This window comes from Coregonus clupeaformis, chromosome 24 (genome assembly GCF_020615455.1).
Source record: "Coregonus clupeaformis isolate EN_2021a chromosome 24, ASM2061545v1, whole genome shotgun sequence".
Taxonomy (NCBI): domain Eukaryota; kingdom Metazoa; phylum Chordata; class Actinopteri; order Salmoniformes; family Salmonidae; genus Coregonus; species Coregonus clupeaformis.
Genome location: NC_059215.1, coordinates 10,357,695 through 10,376,814, shown reverse-complemented (window position 1 = coordinate 10,376,814; position 19,120 = coordinate 10,357,695). Strand labels below are relative to the sequence as shown.

The 19,120-nt window shown below is 44.3% G+C and overlaps 1 protein-coding gene across 1 annotated transcript in view; it reads right to left on the bottom strand.

The window, feature by feature from the left end:
• Positions 1-19,120, bottom strand: part of LOC121537216 (voltage-dependent L-type calcium channel subunit alpha-1D-like) — a 31,887-nt gene continuing 12,767 nt past the window's right edge. Inside the window, exons 14-46 of the mRNA XM_041844905.2 lie at positions 18,549-18,756; positions 18,118-18,238; positions 17,862-17,934; positions 17,659-17,719; positions 15,896-15,953; positions 15,696-15,792; positions 15,450-15,579; positions 13,538-13,597; positions 13,047-13,153; positions 11,569-11,656; positions 11,262-11,369; positions 11,114-11,166; positions 9,209-9,355; positions 8,903-9,104; positions 8,594-8,752; positions 7,265-7,375; positions 7,047-7,130; positions 6,541-6,561; positions 6,132-6,317; positions 5,971-6,036; positions 5,790-5,881; positions 5,417-5,576; positions 5,107-5,234; positions 4,694-4,790; positions 4,208-4,310; positions 4,000-4,101; positions 3,624-3,748; positions 3,423-3,533; positions 2,536-3,221; positions 2,078-2,361; positions 1,857-1,969; positions 1,343-1,720; positions 1-990 (exon numbers count right to left, since the gene is read on the bottom strand). Coding sequence (XP_041700839.2) covers positions 784-990; positions 1,343-1,720; positions 1,857-1,969; positions 2,078-2,361; positions 2,536-3,221; positions 3,423-3,533; positions 3,624-3,748; positions 4,000-4,101; positions 4,208-4,310; positions 4,694-4,790; positions 5,107-5,234; positions 5,417-5,576; positions 5,790-5,881; positions 5,971-6,036; positions 6,132-6,317; positions 6,541-6,561; positions 7,047-7,130; positions 7,265-7,375; positions 8,594-8,752; positions 8,903-9,104; positions 9,209-9,355; positions 11,114-11,166; positions 11,262-11,369; positions 11,569-11,656; positions 13,047-13,153; positions 13,538-13,597; positions 15,450-15,579; positions 15,696-15,792; positions 15,896-15,953; positions 17,659-17,719; positions 17,862-17,934; positions 18,118-18,238; positions 18,549-18,756 — 4,726 coding nt within the window. The 3' untranslated portion in view covers positions 1-783. The remainder of the gene's footprint in view (positions 991-1,342; positions 1,721-1,856; positions 1,970-2,077; positions 2,362-2,535; positions 3,222-3,422; positions 3,534-3,623; positions 3,749-3,999; positions 4,102-4,207; positions 4,311-4,693; positions 4,791-5,106; positions 5,235-5,416; positions 5,577-5,789; positions 5,882-5,970; positions 6,037-6,131; positions 6,318-6,540; positions 6,562-7,046; positions 7,131-7,264; positions 7,376-8,593; positions 8,753-8,902; positions 9,105-9,208; positions 9,356-11,113; positions 11,167-11,261; positions 11,370-11,568; positions 11,657-13,046; positions 13,154-13,537; positions 13,598-15,449; positions 15,580-15,695; positions 15,793-15,895; positions 15,954-17,658; positions 17,720-17,861; positions 17,935-18,117; positions 18,239-18,548; positions 18,757-19,120) is intronic.

The window sequence follows — 19,120 nt, the reverse complement described above, 5'->3', positions numbered from 1 at the left end:
GAAGTACAGTGGCTAGGAAAAACTCCCTAGAAAGGCAGAAACATAGGAAGAAACCTAGAGAGGAACCATTAAGATGACTGTCATGAGAATCTTCTGTGGGGTTTCTGTCGATCTAATTTGACATGACATGGTTCAGAAGTCTACTGCTAATGCTTCATTGGGCAACTGACATGACACACATAAACCCATTTTCATTATCTATGGTTACAACTGGAGCTCACTTGCACTATAGACAGGTACTATATATCTCCCCAAAAATATTTGATTTATGCCAGCTTTTAAAATGTATGGCCCTAGCAGGGTTATTTTATGATTTGGGTGTGTAAGTGACAGCAATACTAGTACAGTACCAAAAATGGAAACACAATGCAAAAATGCAGCATTTGAAAATAGCGATAAAATACTTCATAGTAGAATACGAATTATAATCCTGTTCGGCAGGCTATAGTACAGTGCACTCTTACATTAGAATAACGTGTAAAGAGTATTGTGGCCAAACCTCAATAGTTGGTCTCTGTACTGTATACGCTGTCTAATTCAGGATGGTTCTTTCAGACTCTTGTTCAAGACACTGATGTTTTCAACAAAGCCAAATGAACTAAGAAGATCTGGAAAAGAAAAATACCCTGATCAAAGAGACACAGACTGTATTCTAAGATCAATAGCTTGCGAAACCATTCTTACCCCCCATTTTGATGGAGACAAAGAGGTAAAGCTCTATCTCGTTTCCCTCCAACTCTCCTTCCCTTCCCTCTTCCTTCCTCACTGTTCCTCTCTCTAGTCTCAGTAGGAAATCACACAGTTCATCTCGTCAGCCAGCTCCTCCTCGAAGCGTCCTATTGGCTGTCCAGTAGAACGGGTCAGCAGGTCTGTGGCTGCGTTCTCCATCTCATCAATGGTCATGTTACATGCGTCAGCGATCTCCCGCTTGGCGAAGTTCACAAATTTTGGGTCTCTTGCATAGAGGCCCAAGCCTTCCGATATCAGGATCTGTAGGAGAATAACGAGAGTAGTGAAACAGTGAACACAAATCTCTCTATCAGTCTCTCTCTATATATATAGTTCCATATCCCAACAACCTACAGCATACAAGTGTTTATTGAATATTCATAAACATTCTAATAGGGGAACTTTCATGGGGTGTAAATCACTGACTCACTAAGGCAAATATACATTTCTGGAAAGCAAAGCTATTTCTGTGGTAAATTATTGACGCTTAGAGTGCACTTGACTCCTCCACTGACTATTAGGCAGATAAGGTATAGCCTACCGGTAAACAATATGTAGCTTTGGGTTTTTTATCTGACTTTTATCTGGACGTTTTGTTTTATTCATCACTTACCGACTCCACCAGGCTGTTAGCACTGCCCTTCTCTATGAGTCTTTGGCTGATCTGTGAGGGCACTCTGCCGTTGGTGTAGCTCCTGTTCTGGGGCGTGGGCATGGGGAGTGTTGGGGCTCCAGGGTACCAGCCACTGGGCCTAGTTGCAACAGCAGGGAGGCTGGAGGTGGTCTGTGTCCTGTCTCCCCACAGCTGCTGGGTGCCCCCGGCCTCATCCACCAGCATCAGAGGGGCGTAGAGCAGACGCCCTCTCTTTGCGGCTGCTGATGATGCTGCTGACACCCCTGCTCCTGGCATCGACCCTGCAGGTCCTCCTCCATTGTTGGCCCAGGAGGCCGAGGACGTGGAGGAGACACTGTTGCGGCGGGAGTCAAGGGTCTGGAGGACAACGGATGACAACGCCAAGAGGAAAATGATTAAAATCTTGATTTATATTATTACATTAAAATCAAAATGTCTCTCTGATTCATGTGAGGATTTGTTGACTATTCTTTTGCATGTGTGTGTTTCTTACCAGTCTGGATCTGCATGGGGGCGAGTTACTCTCATACGTGCCAGGGATGGGGATGTCACCCACGCTATGCTGTGCCCGCAGACACTGGATGTTAAAGGAGGGCGGCTTACGACCTGGAAGGAAATATAAATGGAAATGTACTAAGACTGTCACTGGGTGTTTCTAGTTCTACTTCTACTGATTCTACAGGTGTTGAGGAGAAAGACTGACGTGATGATTACCTGCAGGAGTGGGAGGAAGAACACGTCTCCGGACATACGGCTCCAATCCGTTGCCATTGTAGCCATTTCCACTGTAGCCATTTCCTATGTAACCATTGCCGGTGTAGTCACTCATGCTACCTCCATTCATACCATTCATAACGCCATTGTAGCCATTCCCATGCATGCCGTTTCCATTGCCGTAGGGTCCTCCTGCAACGCTCCCATTGGTGAAGTTAGGAGCATGACTCTGCATGTACTCTGACGGGATATGGAATGCTGCAGGTTGCTCTTGATACACATACCTGTGAAGGGAAAGGGAACACTTATGCACACACACACACACACACACACACACACACACACACACACACACACACACACACACACACACACACACACACACATTCACACACTCTCTCTCACTCTTCAACTGAGCTTCTTTAACCCAGATCTGCCTCTCTCCCCTTTCCACTTACCCATCGTTTGTTAGCAAGCCCACTGGGTACTGTGGGTAGTACACCTGCTGTGCAGCGTAAGTTTCACCTCCTCTTCCCTCCATCACTGGCTCTGGTTGAGGTGTGGCAGTGGCTGCCTCTAACACTATTTGAGGTGCCTCTGGTTCTGGTGGGGCTAACACTATTTGAGGTGCCTCTGGTTCTGGTGGGGCTAACACTATTTGAGGTGCCTCTGGTTCTGGTGGGGCTAACACTATTTGAGGTTGGGTTTGGGCAACCATTTGTGGTGGAGAAGCAACTTTTGGTGGGGATGGGGCTGGTGCTGGTTGGGGAGGGGATGGGGCCTTTGGTGGGGATGGGGCCTTTGGTGGGGATGGGGCTGGTGCTGGTTGGGGAGGGGATGGGGCCTTTGGTGGGGATGGGGCTGGGGGTGGGTGGGGCGGGGGTGGGGCTGGTGCTTCTTCTGGTGGAGGGAGGGCCTCAGATCTCGTGGGCTGTTCAATCACCACATCAAAGGATGAGAGAGTTGATTCTGGTCTCTCGCTGGCTGTCAATGGCTGTTCTGTGACCACGTCGCTGAATATTGTGGGCTCGACGAAGGGCTCCATGAAGACAGTGGTGGTGCCCTCCTCCATGTCAGCTGGCATGGGAGTTGTGGATAAAGTATTGGTGGCAGAGGTGCCAGGATCTTCAAAAACATTTTCATTCTGGAGGAAGGGGAAAACAGAGAGATCAGCTTTAATATACAGTCAACTGCTTCTTGTTGTAAATACTATATAAACATTTATTATGTTTACCTACTGTATGTGATATTTCCTTATTTGATCAATGTCAAAATAGAACAGACAAATCATTTCAGTACATACTGTTTTGATACACTAATGACAGTCAATAGGAGATATACTTACTTTGAAAAAGTATTCGTCCAACTCTCCCTCCATACCCTCCTCCTCCTCTCCCTCCATTGCCAAGGCCAGATGCAACTCTGGGGCCAGTGCCTGCAGTGACCGTAGCCCTGCCTGACACACACAAACACACAAAGTGTGATACACAAACACACACACAGTCACCAAACATTAACAACAAGTGTTGCCAGGTAACTGGGATACCTGGAGAGAGTCTTTCTTGTCCTTTCCCTTCTTCTTCCTCTCCCTCTCCTTCCTCTTGCGGAACTTCTTAAAGTAGTCCTGGATCAGGAAGCTGGCGTAGAACTTCCCACAAGTCACCTCTTCCCCTGAGTCAGGAAGAATCGCCACAGAGGAGGAGAACAGAAAAAAATATACATTTTAAACAAAGGGTCGAGGCAAATGGGAAAGTGATAGAGAAGGACTAAGAGAAAAAACACGGGAAAAATACCCTAGGGAGATAAAGAAAGAAACCTGTATTTCTGTAACTTTAAAATGACCATTATAGTGGTCTGTGTGGTTACAAGGTAGTAAATAAGTCTCTGTCTAGTTGGCTGAAATGGCACCTCCTTAGGTTTACCTCTAGGGGGTGGAATGACCTCTTCAAGGAGCTTGGGCTTAGTCCGCTTCCATATCTTCTTAATGATGGCCCTGAGCTCCTCATTGTCTTGGTCAACGGGCCCTAGTGGAGAGACACAAGACCTTTAAAAACACAGGAGTAAAGGCCGCAAGCCCCACTGCACTAAATCATTATGTGTGAATGATACACTGTGTGTGTGCTGACTGACCGTCAGTCTTGATCTTGAGTGAGGTTCTGACCAGCGCAAACAGGGTAGCGTTGAAGGTGACTGTCCCATCGCTGTGCAGCGGCACATTCATAGCAACCAGCCTCTGACAGGACAAGCAAGCAGATGAAACAGAGTCAGAGAGGAAGAGCGGGAGAAAGGGAGGAGGAGGAGGGGGGGTAAGCAGTTAATTGGATTGGCATGGGGAAGAGGAAGAAAGGCAGCCAAGACTCAGGGAGTAAATTCCACTGATCTGCTAGATTAGACAGGCTTGTATGGGTACAGAGGGACTGTAGGACATGTAGCCTGTCTTGATATATTAAGTGGGAGTGACTTTGATGAATAAAAACGTAATTTTAAGGATATCATTCTCACTGCACAATATCTGACATAAATCAAACATTCAATTATACAAATACTACAAGCTAATATGTTTATTAAAATTGTTCATTTATGCAACCTTTAACATTAAAATATGATCTGCCCTACCTTGCAGGCCACACGATGGGGGCACAATTTGCCAAAACCAAGGGGTGGCTGGATCCTGCGCAGCATAGTGACCACATCTATATGTTTGATTCGACCCCTGCAACACAGAAAAACAACAGCACAATGTACACAGCTCCAGTACGAGCCTTTGGAAATGTGGACAAAATAAAGGACCAAATGGGGAAAAGGGATAGACGACAAGAGAGAAAGAAAAAAAGGAAGATAGAGGACAGAGACAGGTTTCCTGAAGAAAGACGATATCCCTTTTATTCTTTTTCAATTTTGAGAGAATGTGTATGTGTATCTTTCACAGGTAAGTGTATCTTTTTTCTTTTAATTGGGTTGTTAAGACCATTTACATTAACATACATTATTTTAAATAAATAAAAAAGAGATACAGAGTGGTCTATTACGTGGCCTCTGGGTCATAATCCGACCAGACTCGTTTGAACTCGTCCAGGTGATGAGTACCCAGTACAGTCCAATCCCTGGTCAGGTACTCAAAGTTGTCCATGATGACAGCAATGAACAAGTTAATGATCTGAGAAGAGGAACAGAGTGTATTGATCACACCTGGTCTGCTTCAGAATGGCTGCAGTCAACATGTCTTTATTTAACCTTTGTTTATACAGGTTGGTCTCATTGAGATAAACTTTTCTTTCGCAAGAGAGACCTATCACATACAGATGTCCCCTCCTTCCTCTGACACCACCTCCATCTCACCAGGAAAGCGCAGAGCATGAAGAAGCTGATGAAGTAGATGTAGGCCAGGTTGCTGCCGCACATGCTCTCCTCCCCGGGCTCAAAGTCTGACTCGGGGTCACAGCGTCTCCCTGGCAATGCTGCCAACATGATCTCCTGCCACTGCTCTCCGGTGGCACACCTACAGGAACAGCACACACATTAGGAGGAGAGGAGAGGAGAGGAGAGGAGAGGAGAGGAGAGGAGAGGAGAGGAGAGGAGAGGAGAGGAGAGGAGAGGAGAGGAGAGGAGAGGAGAGGAGAGGAGAGGAGAGGAGAGGAGAGGAGAGGAGAGGAGAGGAGAGGAGAGGAGAGGAGAGGAGAGGAGATTTCTCTCTCTCTCCTGCAGCGCTCACCTGAAGAGCAGCAGGACAGACATGAAGAAGGTCTGGAAGTTGTTGTTCCTGTTGATTTGTGAGTTGTCATCTATAGCAATCTTTCCAAATGTCTGCAAAAGGTGAGTGCATTGGCCATATTGTCACCAGCTGCATTTGAAAGACTTTTGAAGGGGGATACAATGCATGGGAGGAGACCCACCTGCATGCCGATCACAGCGTAGATGAAAAAGATCATGGCAATAAGTAGACCAACATATGGCAAGGCCTGTGAGAGATGGGAAGGTAGAAACATACATCTAAATCATACATCACTGTCTCTCTGTCTGTTTGTCTTTGCATCTGTCTGAGCATATCACTGACCTGGAGGGACTTGACAAAAGTCCAGAGGAGGGTTCGAATGCCCTCCCCTTTGCTGAGCAGCTTGACCAATCGCAAGACTCGGAACAAACGGAAGAATGTGATGGACACTTTTCCGCTTTCCTTCTTGGCCCCGGGCGGAGCTCCAGGTACGGCTACAGCTGCTACTTTGGCTGCGGCCTCGATGGCCTGGGGAGAAACACAGAGGTTTAGGGAACAGAAGCTTGTTTTCACACAATTTATGGAGACACAGAGTAATGGAAATATGTTTTTCTTTTTTATGAATGAGTAAGAGTGACAGAGAGAAAAAGACAGAGAGAGAGACAGAGACAGAGACAGAGACAGAGACAGAGAGAGAGAGAGAGAGAGAGAGAGAGAGAGAGAGAGAGTTGTGTCCATGTCGTGGTCTTACTTCTCCATCCTCGTCTCCTCCCTGGATTGATGAAACGTTTCGGAGATAAGAGAGACAAGAAAAAAACAGAAAATATACATTCGATATCATATCGTATATCAGGGCTCTCCAATCCTGTTCCTGCAGAGCTATTGTCCTAAGGTTTACATACCAACCCTAATCTAGCGCACCTGATTCTAATAAGTTGCTGGTTGATAAGCTAAGGTTGGAGCGAAAAGCTACAGGAGGGTAGCTTTCCAGGGAACAGGGTTGGAGAGCCCTGACGTATATGAACATCCTACAGTTTTACTGACTGTAGCATACCCTACACAAGACTATTATAAAGCAATTTGTTTGTTAAACTGATCTTGAGATGTTACAATGAATAACTGTACACAAATAGTGTTGCAGGTCTATCTTCCAAGCGTTTTCTCTAAATATCACGTTTGCCTGATGTAAAGAAATGGCTGAAGATGCAAGAGATTATGTAACATGAAGTTGCTAAAGGAGAGACAGATAGTACTCACACTAAGCTCTGAGACCATGATGTCTAGCACACTGCCCACAACGATCAGAGCATCAAAGGTGTTCCAAGCATCAATGAAATATTGCTGGATATACAGACACACACAAACACAGTCAATAGCATGGAACATTAGAACATGGTATCGGAACATTACAACATGGAACATTAGAACACAGTATTGATATCAAAATGTGTCCAGTGAAAGCCTGTTGAACTCACATGTGTTCTGAGAGCCAGAAGCTTGATAACCATCTCTATGGTAAATAGGGCGGTGAAGATCAAGTTGAGGATGTCCATCACAGCGTTGAATGTTTTAGACTGCTCATAATGCTGCAGGGGGAAGACAGAGACACATGGCAATACATTACCTTTCATTGATTTAAAAATTATAATTGATCTTCCTCATGATAAACTATTTAAAGTATTTCTAATCACTTTCTAAAAAACACTTTACAATCTTATTCCTGTTGTAATATATACTGAACAAAAATGTAAAAGCAACATGCAACAATTTTAAAGATTTTACTGAGTTACGGTTCATATAAGGAAATAAGTCAATTGAAATACATTCATTAGGCCCTGATCTATCCTGATCTATGGATGTCACATGACTGGGAATACAGATATGCATCTGTTGGTCACAGATACCTTAAAAAAAAGGTAGGGGCGTGTATCAGAAAACCAGTCAGTATCTGGTGTGACCACCATTTGCCTCATGCAGCGCGACACATCTCCTTCGCATAGAGGTGATTAGGCTGTTGATTGTGGCCTGTGGAATGTTGTCCCACTCCTCTTCAATGTATGTGCAAAGTTGCTGGATATTGGCGGGAACTGGAGCACAATTTCGTACATGTCGATCCAGAGCATCCCAAACATGCTCAATGGGTGACATGTCTGGTGAGTATGCAGGCCATGGAAGAACTGGGACATTTTAGCTTCCAGAAATTGTGTACAGATCCTTGCGGCATGGGGCTGTGCATTATCATGCTGAAACATGAGGTGATGGCGGCGGATGAATGGCACGACAATGGGCCTCAGGATCTCGTCACGTTATCTCTGTGCATTCAAATTGCCATTGATAAAATGCAATTGTGTTAGTTGTCCGTAGCTTATGCCTGCCCACACCATAACCCTACCGCCATCATGGGACACTCTGTTCACAACGTTGATATCAGCAAACCGCTCACCCACATGACGCCATACATGTGGTCTGCAGTTGTGAGGCCAGTTGGACCTACTGCCAAATTCTCTAAAACGAAGTTGGTGGTGGCTTATGATAGGAACATGAACATTAAATTCTCTGGCAACAGCTCTGGTGGATATTCCTGCAGTTGGCAAAGGAGAAATGCTCACTAACAGGGATGTAAATACATTTGTGCATAAAATGTGAGAGAAATAAGCTTTTTGTGCGTATGGAAAATGTCTGGGATCTTTTATTTCAGCTCATGAAACATGGGACCAACACTTTACATGTTGCGTTTATATTTCTGTTCAGTGTACATTATGCATACATTATGACTAGGTGTAGTAGGAACTGCAGTATTGTACCTGCACAGCCAAGGTGAGGGTGTTGAGAAGAATTAAGACAAACATGATGTACTCAAACTGGCTGGAGGCGATGATCTTCCAGAACTTTAGCTGGGACGGGTTTCTGGGAATATATATCTTGATGGGCTTGGCTTTCAGAGCGTACTGTACACATTGTCTCTGTGGAGGGCAGGACAGGAGACACAGTGAAGATGGGAAGTGAAGTGATCACTCGCATTCTCAGTAGACTGAATGCCTTTCACGTGATAATAAGGTACAGTAGCTTTGTGATTGTGATGAACGTCATAATAATCAAGGAAAATAACTAACTTGATTTTTGTTCAGTTCACAGTTTTTGAACTCGGATTCTCCCTGTTCACGGAAAGTGATGATGACGAAACCCACGAAGATGTTCATCATGAAGAAGGCGATGATGATGATGTAGATGATGAAGAATATGGAGATTTCCACGCGGTAGTTGTAAATAGGGCCGTGGTTCGCAGCATTAGCGTCGATGGCCTTGTACAGCAGCCTAAGAGTTTATAATGGGAGAGATGAAAACAACAACAACAACAACAGCTTCCCTATATAAACAGATGGTCAGCATATGTACTAATGCATGGTCTTGGTACTCACTGTGGCCAGCCTTCAAATGTAGACACAGTGAACAGGGCCAGCATGCCCTGCAGCACATTGTCAAAGTTGAATTCACTGTTTTGCCATATCCTCTCTCTCACCATAGGGTGATTCATATCCCCGTCCTTATACACCACAAATGTCCCCCTAAAGCACAAAACACACACACACACACACACACACACAAATAAAGCTATGCTTATTAGTAATCACATACAGTGGGGAAAAAAAGTATTTAGTCAGCCACCAATTGTGCAAGTTCTCCCACTTAAAAAGATGAGAGAGGCCTGTAATTTTCATCATAGGTACACGTCAACTATGACAGACAAAATGAGAAAAAAATTCCAGAAAATCACATTGTAGGATTATTAATGAATTTATTTGCAAATTATGGTGGAAAATAAGTATTTGGTCAATAACAAAAGTTTCTCAATACTTTGTTATATACCCTTTGTTGGCAATGACACAGGTCAAACGTTTTCTGTAAGTCTTCACAAGGTTTTCACACACTGTTGCTGGTATTTTGGCCCATTCCTCCATGCAGATCTCCTCTAGAGCAGTGATGTTTTGGGGCTGTCGCTGGGCAACACGGACTTTCAACTCCCTCCAAAGATTTTCTATGGGGTTGAGATCTGGAGACTGGCAGAGGCCACTCCAGGACCTTGAAATGCTTCTTACGAAGCCACTCCTTCGTTGCCCGGGCAGTGTGTTTGGGATCATTGTCATGCTGAAAGACCCAGCCACGTTTCATCTTCAATGCCCTTGCTGATGGAAGGAGGTTTTCACTCAAAATCTCACGATACATGGCCCCATTCATTCTTTCCTTTACACGGATCAGTCGTCCTGGTCCCTTTGCAGAAAAACAGCCCCAAAGCATGATGTTTCCACCCCCATGCTTCACAGTAGGTATGGTGTTCTTTGGATGCAACTCAGCATTCTTTGTCCTCCAAACACGACGAGTTGAGTTTTTACCAAAAAGTTATATTTTGGTTTCATCTGACCATATGACATTCTCCCAATCCTCTTCTGGATCATCCAAATGCACTCTAGCAAACTTCAGACGGGCCTGGACATGTACTGGCTTAAGCAGGGGGACACGTCTGGCACTGCAGGATTTGAGTCCCTGGCGGCGTAGTGTGTTACTGATGGTAGGCTTTGTTACTTTGGTCCCAGCTCTCTGCAGGTCATTCACTAGGTCCCCCCCGTGTGGTTCTGGGATTTTTGCTAACCGTTCTTGTGATCATTTTGACCCCACGGGGTGAGATCTTGCGTGGAGCCCCAGATCGAGGGAGATTATCAGTGGTCTTGTATGTCTTCCATTTCCTAATAATTGCTCCCACAGTTGATTTATTCAAACCAAGCTGCTTACCTATTGCAGATTCAGTCTTCCCAGCCTGGTGCAGGTCTACAATTTTGTTTCTGGTGTCCTTTGACAGCTCTTTGGTCTTGGCCATAGTGGAGTTTGGAGTGTGACTGTTTGAGGTTGTGGACAGGTGTCTTTTATACTGATAACAAGTTCAAACAGGTGCCATTAATACAGGTAACGTGTGGAGGACAGAGGAGCCTCTTAAAGAAGAAGTTACAGGTCTGTGAGAGCCAGAAATCTTGCTTGTTTGTAGGTGACCAAATACTTATTTTCCACCATAATTTGCAAATAAATTCATTAAAAATCCTACAATGTGATTTTCTGGATTTTTTTTCCTCAATTTGTCTGTCATAGTTGACGTGTACCTATGATGAAAATTACAGGCCTCTCTCATCTTTTTAAGTGGGAGAACTTGCACAATTGGTGGCTGACTAAATACTTTTTTTCCCCACTGTATACTGTAGCATGTAATGACAGGAATTTGAGTGAGGTGTTTGGCTTAGAGAAAGACAAATAAATTACAAAAAAGTAAGTCTTACATGCACTCATATGGAGTGTGTTTAGCTTCATCAGTGCAACTGTAGAATCTGCCCTGTAATACACAGAGCAGAAAAACACATGACTTTATAATGAGAAGACACAACACGGAGTGTTTTCAAAGTACTGCAAAAAGCAATGACCAAGTACCTTGAAGAGCTGCACTCCAATACAAGCAAACATGAACTGGAGGAGCGTTGTGACGATCAAGATGTTTCCGATGGTTTTGATTGCCACAAACACGCACTGCACTACATTCTGTCAACAAAAGCAGAGACACAAGACCACGTTTGCACAGTTATTTGAGAGAGAGAGAGAGAGAGAGAAGAGAGATAAAGAGAGAGAGAGAGAGAGAGAGAGAGAGAAATAGAGTGAAAGAGAGAGAGAGAGAGAGAGAGAGAGAGAGAGAGAGAGAGAGAGAGAGAGAGAAAGGTGGTCAAAGTGGTCAAATGATTACCTTGAGTCCCTTGGCTCTGTTGATGGCTCGAAGAGGCCTGAGCACTTTGAGTACCCTGAAAATCTTGACCACAGAGATAGCGCTGGAACTGAGAGTATAAGAGAGGCAGATAAGAGTGTGAGAATGAACCACAAAGCCCTGTTCTTGTCTGACCTGCAGAGAGTGCTGTTACAGTATTATGTCAATATAATCAGGGCCAATACTGTCCATGGAGTAAGATTTGATCAGCTATCGGTGTGTGTGTGTGTCTGTGTGTGTCTGTGTCTGTGTCTGCATGTGTGTGTGCGTATTGTTATGTATACTGTATTTATTGTGTCTTACAATACATACTCTGGCTACGCAATAGGGCCTACATTTCCCATTTGCGAGGACAATAAAGTTTGAATTGAGTTGAATTGATTCTGTCCTGAAAGGGACATTGGAAGGATGATGAACTGCTCTTCCTTTAAAGTTCATCATCCTTCCAATGTCCCTTTCAGGACAGAATCAAGAGTTTCTGAAGGCGCCGGTGTCTTACAAACTTCTGTTTCCAGTTGCAGGTGGAACTCCAAAAACCAGAGAATATTCCGAGAAATATTAAATCCACTTTTTGCACCTCGTGAGGAGGTTCCTCACCATCTGAGTTGCTGGACATCTGGCATTTCACAACATCTTTGCAGGAACTAGTCATTTCTAAGCAATGTGGCCACATGTAGAAGATGATGACAGCACATCACGCAGAGCGACCCAAACAACACAAACAAATATTTACACACGTGAGAGGCCATTTCTCACGCGATACCAGGGTTGAGGAGTAACTGATAACATGTAATCAGTTACATGTAATGTGATTACAAAAAAACTGTAACTGTAATCTGTTACATTACCAGCAAATATATTGTAATCAGATTACAGATACAAGAAGATTACTTCTTGGATTACTTTTCAATTCAGAGGGGATGTTTGTGAAAATATACATTATGACATCTTTCTGTTTTCTCAATGACATTCATTTCAGCACTGACAAAAGGCGCAAGTTTAAGTTTGTTCCACCTGAGCGAGTCTGAACACAAGTCAGAGACCACTGTGATGACACACGAAATGTGTTTGATGGATCCTTTTTCAATTTTCAATTTTCATTAGTCATACATTTTCTTCTAATGCCTTTTAAGGGGAAAGTAATCCAAAAGTAACTGAGAGTAATCATATTAAGTTACTGAGATTGGGTAATCCAAAAGTTCCATTACTGATTACAATTTCGGACAGGTAACTAGTAACTGCAATGGATTACATTTAGAAAGCAACCTACCCAACCCTGCTCGATACAAAAAGTGGATTTAATATTTTTCTGAATAGTCTCTGGAAGGCAGTATCGTCAAGGAAAGGTTGGTTGATAGTTATTGTACCATATTGTCAATGGATCCCCTGCTTGACCTCAGGCACAAGCTTTAAAGCTGGAGGTTCGAGCCTGCTTGGCTAACATTCTGACAGATACTCACTGGAGGAAGAAGGACGCGAGCGACACACTGACGACCAGCAGGTCCAGGAGGTTAAAGGCGTTCCTACAGAACGATCCAGGATGAAGGAACGCACCGAAAACTGTCACCTAGAGAGGGAGAAAAATCACAAGAGTTAAGGGTGATTCTAAATGGCACTTACAATGCCATGTGCACTACTATATACGTTTATAGATGGACATAAAGCTCAGTGGAGGCTGGTGGGAGGAGTGATAGGAGGATGGGCTCATTGTAATGGCTGGAATGGAATAAATGGAATGGAATCAAACGCGGTTTCCATATGTTTGATGTGTTTGATACCGTTCCATTTATACCAGTGCAGACATTACAATGAGCCTGTCCTCTTATAGCTCCTCCCACCAGCCTGATAGAGGTACTGGCAGCAGGGAAGATAGCCTATGCAGAACATTGTTAATTCATAATGAAGGAACATTCCAAAATGAAGTATATATTCATATCTGGTCACATTTTACCTTCAGTATGATTTCCACAGTGAATATGGAGGTGAATGCATAGTCAGCATAGCCAAGCATCTGAGGATAGACAAGATATCCTAAATCAGGATTATGCTAGCCATATAGAAACCCTATTTGTTGGTTGCCGGTGTAAGGTGAGTGAGTATGAGAACAGTAGCTTTGGTTGAAACTGTTGAGCAGTGACGGTAGATGTATGGCAGAGTTGGGTGAGTGTGTGAACAGTAGATTCAATGACAGTTATACAGTGCATTCGGAAAGTATTCAGACCTCATTACTTTTTCCACATTTTGTTACGTTACAGCCTTATTCTAAAATGGATTAAATAAATAAAAATCCTCATCAATCTGCACACAATACCCCATAATGACAAAGCAAAAACAGGTTTTTAGAAATTTTAGCAAATGTATACAAAAAACAGAAATACCTTATTTACATAAGTATTCAGACCCTTTACTATGAGACTCGAAATTGAGCTCAGGTGCATCCTGTTTCCATTGATCATCCTTGAGATGTTTTTATAACTTGATTGGAGTCCACCTGTGGTAAACTCAATTGATTGGACATGATTTGGAAAGGCACACACCTGTCTATATAAGGTCCCACAGCTGACAGTGCATTTCAGAGCAAAAATCCAAGCCATGAGGTCGAAGGAATTGTCCGTAGAGCTCCGAGACAGAATTGTGTCGACGCACATATCTGGGTAAGAGTATTAAAAAAATTCTGCAGCATTGAAGGTCCCCAAGAACACAGTGGCCTCCATCATTCTTAAATGGAAGAAGTTTAGAACCACCAAGACTCTTCCTAGAGCTGACTGCCGGCTGGCCAAACTGAGCAATCGGGGGAGAAGGGCCTTGGTCAGGGAGGTGACCAAGAACCCGATGGTCACTCTGACAGAGCTCCAGAGTTCCTCTATGGAGAAGGGAGAACCTTCCAGAAGGACAACAATCTCTGCAGCACTCCACCAATAAGGCCTTTATGGTAGAGTGGCCAGACGGAAGCCACTCCTCAGTAAAAGGCACATGACAGCCCACTTGGAGCTTGCCAAAAGGCACCTAAAGGACTCTCAGACCATGAGAAACAAGATTCTCTGGTCTGATGAAACCAAGATTGAACTCTTTGGCTTGAATGCCAAGCGTCACGTCCGGAGGAAACCTGGCACCATCCCTACGGTGAAGCATGGTGGTGGCAGCATCATGCTGTGGGGATGTTTTTCAGCGGCAGGGACTGGGAAACTAGTCAGGATTGTGGGAAAGATGAACAGAGCAAAGTACAGAGAGATCCTTGATGAAAACCTGCTCCAGAGCGCTCAGGACCTCAGACTGGGGCGAAGGTTCACCTTCCAACAGGACAACGACCCTAATCACACAGCCAAGACAATGTAGGAGTGACTTCGGGACAAGTCTCTGAATGTCCTTGAGTGGCCCAGCCAGAGCCCGGACTTGAACCCGATCTGGAGAAACCTGAAAATAGCTGTGCAGCGACGCTCCCCATCCAACCTGACAGAACTTGAGAGGATCTGCAGAGAATGGGAGAAACTCCCCAAATACGGGTGTGCCAAGCTTATAGTGTCATACCCAAGAAGACTCGAGGCTGTAATAGCTGCCAAAGGTGCTTCAACAAAGTACTGAGTAAAGGGTATGAATACTTATGTAAATGTGATATTTTAGTTTTTTCTTTGTAATACATTTGCAAAAAAATCTAAAAACCTGTTTTTGCTTTGTCATTATGGGTATTGTGTGTAGATTGATGAGGGGAAAAACAATTTAATCCATTTTAGAATAAGGCTGTAATGTTACAAAATGTGGATGGACTGTATATTGATTGGGCGGTAGTTAGTGCTTTGTTGTGAGGTCGGGACTGACTGTTGGCCGAGGAGAGGGTCTTTTGTTTCTTTGTCTGTTTGCCTTACGTTGTTCCTAAAGGAGTGAGCTCTGATTGGATCCTCAGCAGCCAGAGAAATGCTACTGGCGATGATGAAGACGAGGATGAGGTTGGTGAAGTAGGAGTGGTGGATGAGGTTGTGACAGGCCACTCGGAGGCTGAGGGGAGAGGAGAGACCATGCTAATTATATGGGTGCTCTGAAATGGCACACAATTCCCTATATAGTGCACTACTTTTGACCAGGGCCCATACGGCTCTGTGGCTGTGACTTACCAGTTTCTCTTTCCAAGAATGAAGAAGGAGCTACCATCTGGAATGGGTTCAATCTTCTCTTTTGGAGCGGAAAATTCAGGCTTCACAGGCATAATTCCTAGAGAGAGACGGGAGTTAATCAGATCAGCGGATTTAGAGAACATTGAATGTGTCACACAGTCTGATGAGAATCTCTATGAGGTGTATGGAACGACACTTACCCTCCAGACCCTCGATGGCTCTCAACTCCTCGTTCTCCTCCCAGTCATCCATCTCATTCTGCACAAGGAAAGAGTGAGCAAAAGAAATGCAAACATGATATTATATTTTATCTTTAAAACACTGAGGATCACAGACACTCATGAACCATTATCAGTTGGAGAAGGTAGCTGCTGTAGAAAATATTGCAGTGTATTTGTCCCCTGAAACAACATCTACAGTGAGGGAAAAAAAGTATTTGATCCCCTGCTGATTTTGTACGTTTGCCCACTGACAAAGAAATGAACAGTCTATCATTTTAATGGTAGGTTTATTTGAACAGTGAGAGACAGAATAACAACAACAAAAAACGCATGTCAAAAATGTTATAAATGGATTTGCATTTTAATGAGGGAAATAAGTATTTGACCCCCTCTCAATCAAAAAGATTTCTGGCTCCCAGGTGTCTTTTATACAGGTAACGAGCTGAGATTAGGAGCACACCCTTAAAGGGAGTGCTCCTAATCTCAGTTTGTTACCTGTATAAAAGACACCTGTCCACAGAAGCAATCAATCAATCAGATTCCAAACACTCCACCATGGCCAAGACCAAAGAGCTCTCCAAGGATGTCAGGGACAAGATTGTAGACCTACACAAGGCTGGAATGGGCGCGCTTATTGGCAAATGGAAGAAACACAAAATAACTGTCAATCTCCCTCGGCCTGGGGCTCCATGCAAGATCTCACCTCGTGGAGTTGCAATGATCGTGAGGAATCAGCCCAGAACTACACGGGAGGATCTTGTCAATGATCTCAAGGCAGCTGGGACCATAGTCACCAAGAAAACAATTGGTAACACACTACGCCGTGAAGGACTGAAATCCTGCAAGGTCCCCCTGCTCAAGAAAGCACATATACAGGCCCGTCTAAAGTTTGCCAATGAACATCTGAATGATTCAGAGGAGAACTGGGTGAAAGTGTTGTGGTCAGATGAGACCAAAATCGAGCTCATTGGCATCAACTCAACTCGCCGTGTTTGGAGGAGGAGGAATGCTGCCTATGACCCCAAGAACACCATCCCCACCGTCAAACATGGAGGTGGAAACATTATGCTTTAGGGGTGTTTTTCTGCTAATGGGACAGGACAACTTCACCGCATCAAAGGGACGATGGACGGGGCCATGTACCGTCAAATCTTGGGTGAGAACCTCCTACCCTCAGCCAGGGCATTGAAAATGGGTTATGGATGGGTATTCCAGCATGACAATGACCCAAAACACACGGCCAAGGCAACAAAGGAGTGGCTCAAGAAGAAGCACATTAAGGTCCTGGAGTGGCCTAGCCAGTCTCCAGACCTTAATCCCATAGAAAATCTGTGGAGGGAGCTGAAGGTTCGAGTTGCCAAACGTCAGCCTCGAAACCTTAATGACTTGGAGAAGATCTGCAAAGAGGAGTGGGACAAAATCCCTCCTGAGATGTGTGCAAACCTGGTGGCCAACTACAAGAAACGTCTGACCTCTGTGATTGTCAATAAGGGTTTTGCCACCAAGTACTAAGTCATGTTTGCAGAGGGGTCCAAAACTTTTTTCCCTCATTAAAATGCAAATGAATTTATAACATTCTTGACATGCGTTTTCATGACTGGATTTTTTTGTTGTTATTCTGTCGCTCACTGTTCAAATAAACCTACCATTAAAATTATAGACTGATCATGTCTTTGTCAGTGGGCAAACTTACAAAATCAGCAGGGGATCAAATATTTTTTTCCCTCACTGTAGGTACATACCGCCGCATCTTCCTCTTTGTCATCATCTTCGTCCCAGTCCTCTTCCTCCTCCTTTTTCTCTCTGCAAAACCATTCGTTCAGCACTTGGTCTTGGTTCGCCATCTACATATCATCCTTATTACTGATGCTACTTAGCTATGTCCAGTACTAAGCCCAGACCATCAAATGATAGCTTTTCTTTGTCTGCTTTTTGTGATACTTACTCTACTTTCTTTTTTCCACCATCTCCTGCCAAGTTGTCCACAGCGATAGCCAAGAAGACATTGAGCAGGATATCTGATCAAGAGATATTAAGGAACTGACCAAGAGCTTGAGAACATCAGTGAATACAGATCTTGTAGAGTACAGTTTGTATCTTCTAGAGTACCTCTTGATAGAGGTTTGTGTACATTGAATGGCTTTGTACAAATGCGGATTATAGATTAACCAACGCTCTGTCTTGGTAAACAGAAAGGATACAGTTACCGACAACAAAGAGGGAGACAAAGTAGATGCACACGATCATCTGTGGGAAGACTGGCCCGCCATAAGCCATGATCCCATCATACATTACTGCATTCCAGTCCTCTCCTGTAAGGATCTACAGAGGAGAAAGGGTTAGAGGGAGAGAGAGAGAGGGAGAGGGGGACAGAGAGAGAGAGAGAGAGAGAGAGAGAGAGAGAGAGAGAGAGAGAGAGAGAGAGAGAGAGAGAGAGAGAGAGAGAGAGAGAGAGAGAGAGAGAGAGAGAGAGAGAGAGAGAGAGAGAGAGAGAGAGAGAGAAAGAAAGAGAGAGAAAGAGAGAGCGAGACAGACAGACAGACAGACAGACAGAAAGAGGGCGGTCTGTAAGGAAAAGCACATGCATGTAGAACATGATAGTAGTGTGAGGGGTATTAGAAGTATAAGTCACCTGGAAGCAGGTGAGCAGGGCCTGGGGGAAAGTGTCAAACGTGCTCCTCTTCATCTGAGTCTCATCAAAGTTGAATTTGCCCCCAAACAGCTGCATCCCCAGCAGGGAGAAGATGATGAGGAAGAGGAAGAGCAGGAGCAGCAGGGAGCAGATAGCCTTCATGGAGTTGAGCAGCGAATTGACCAGGTTTGACAGGGCTGCCCAGTGCCTAAACAGGGCAGTGTTTGAAGGTAAAGAATCAAGGTATACAGTAGCCTTCCATACGGAATTCATGCATTAAATGTATTTAATCAATTGCAGAGAGTGACATTCCAGATAGTTATTTCAGAAGTACATTTGATTTGCATAGCAGCGTATTCTGGAAAGATGTGGGACCAGGATAGCAAGACAGCCCAAACAGATCTGTGACCAAGCTAGGAAGACAGCACAAACACATCTGGGACCAAGCTAGGAAGACAGCACAAACACATCTGGGATCAAGCTAGGAAGATGACACAAACCGATCTGGGACCAAGCTAGCAAGACAGCACAAACACATCTGGGACCAAGCTAGGAAGACAGCACAAACACAT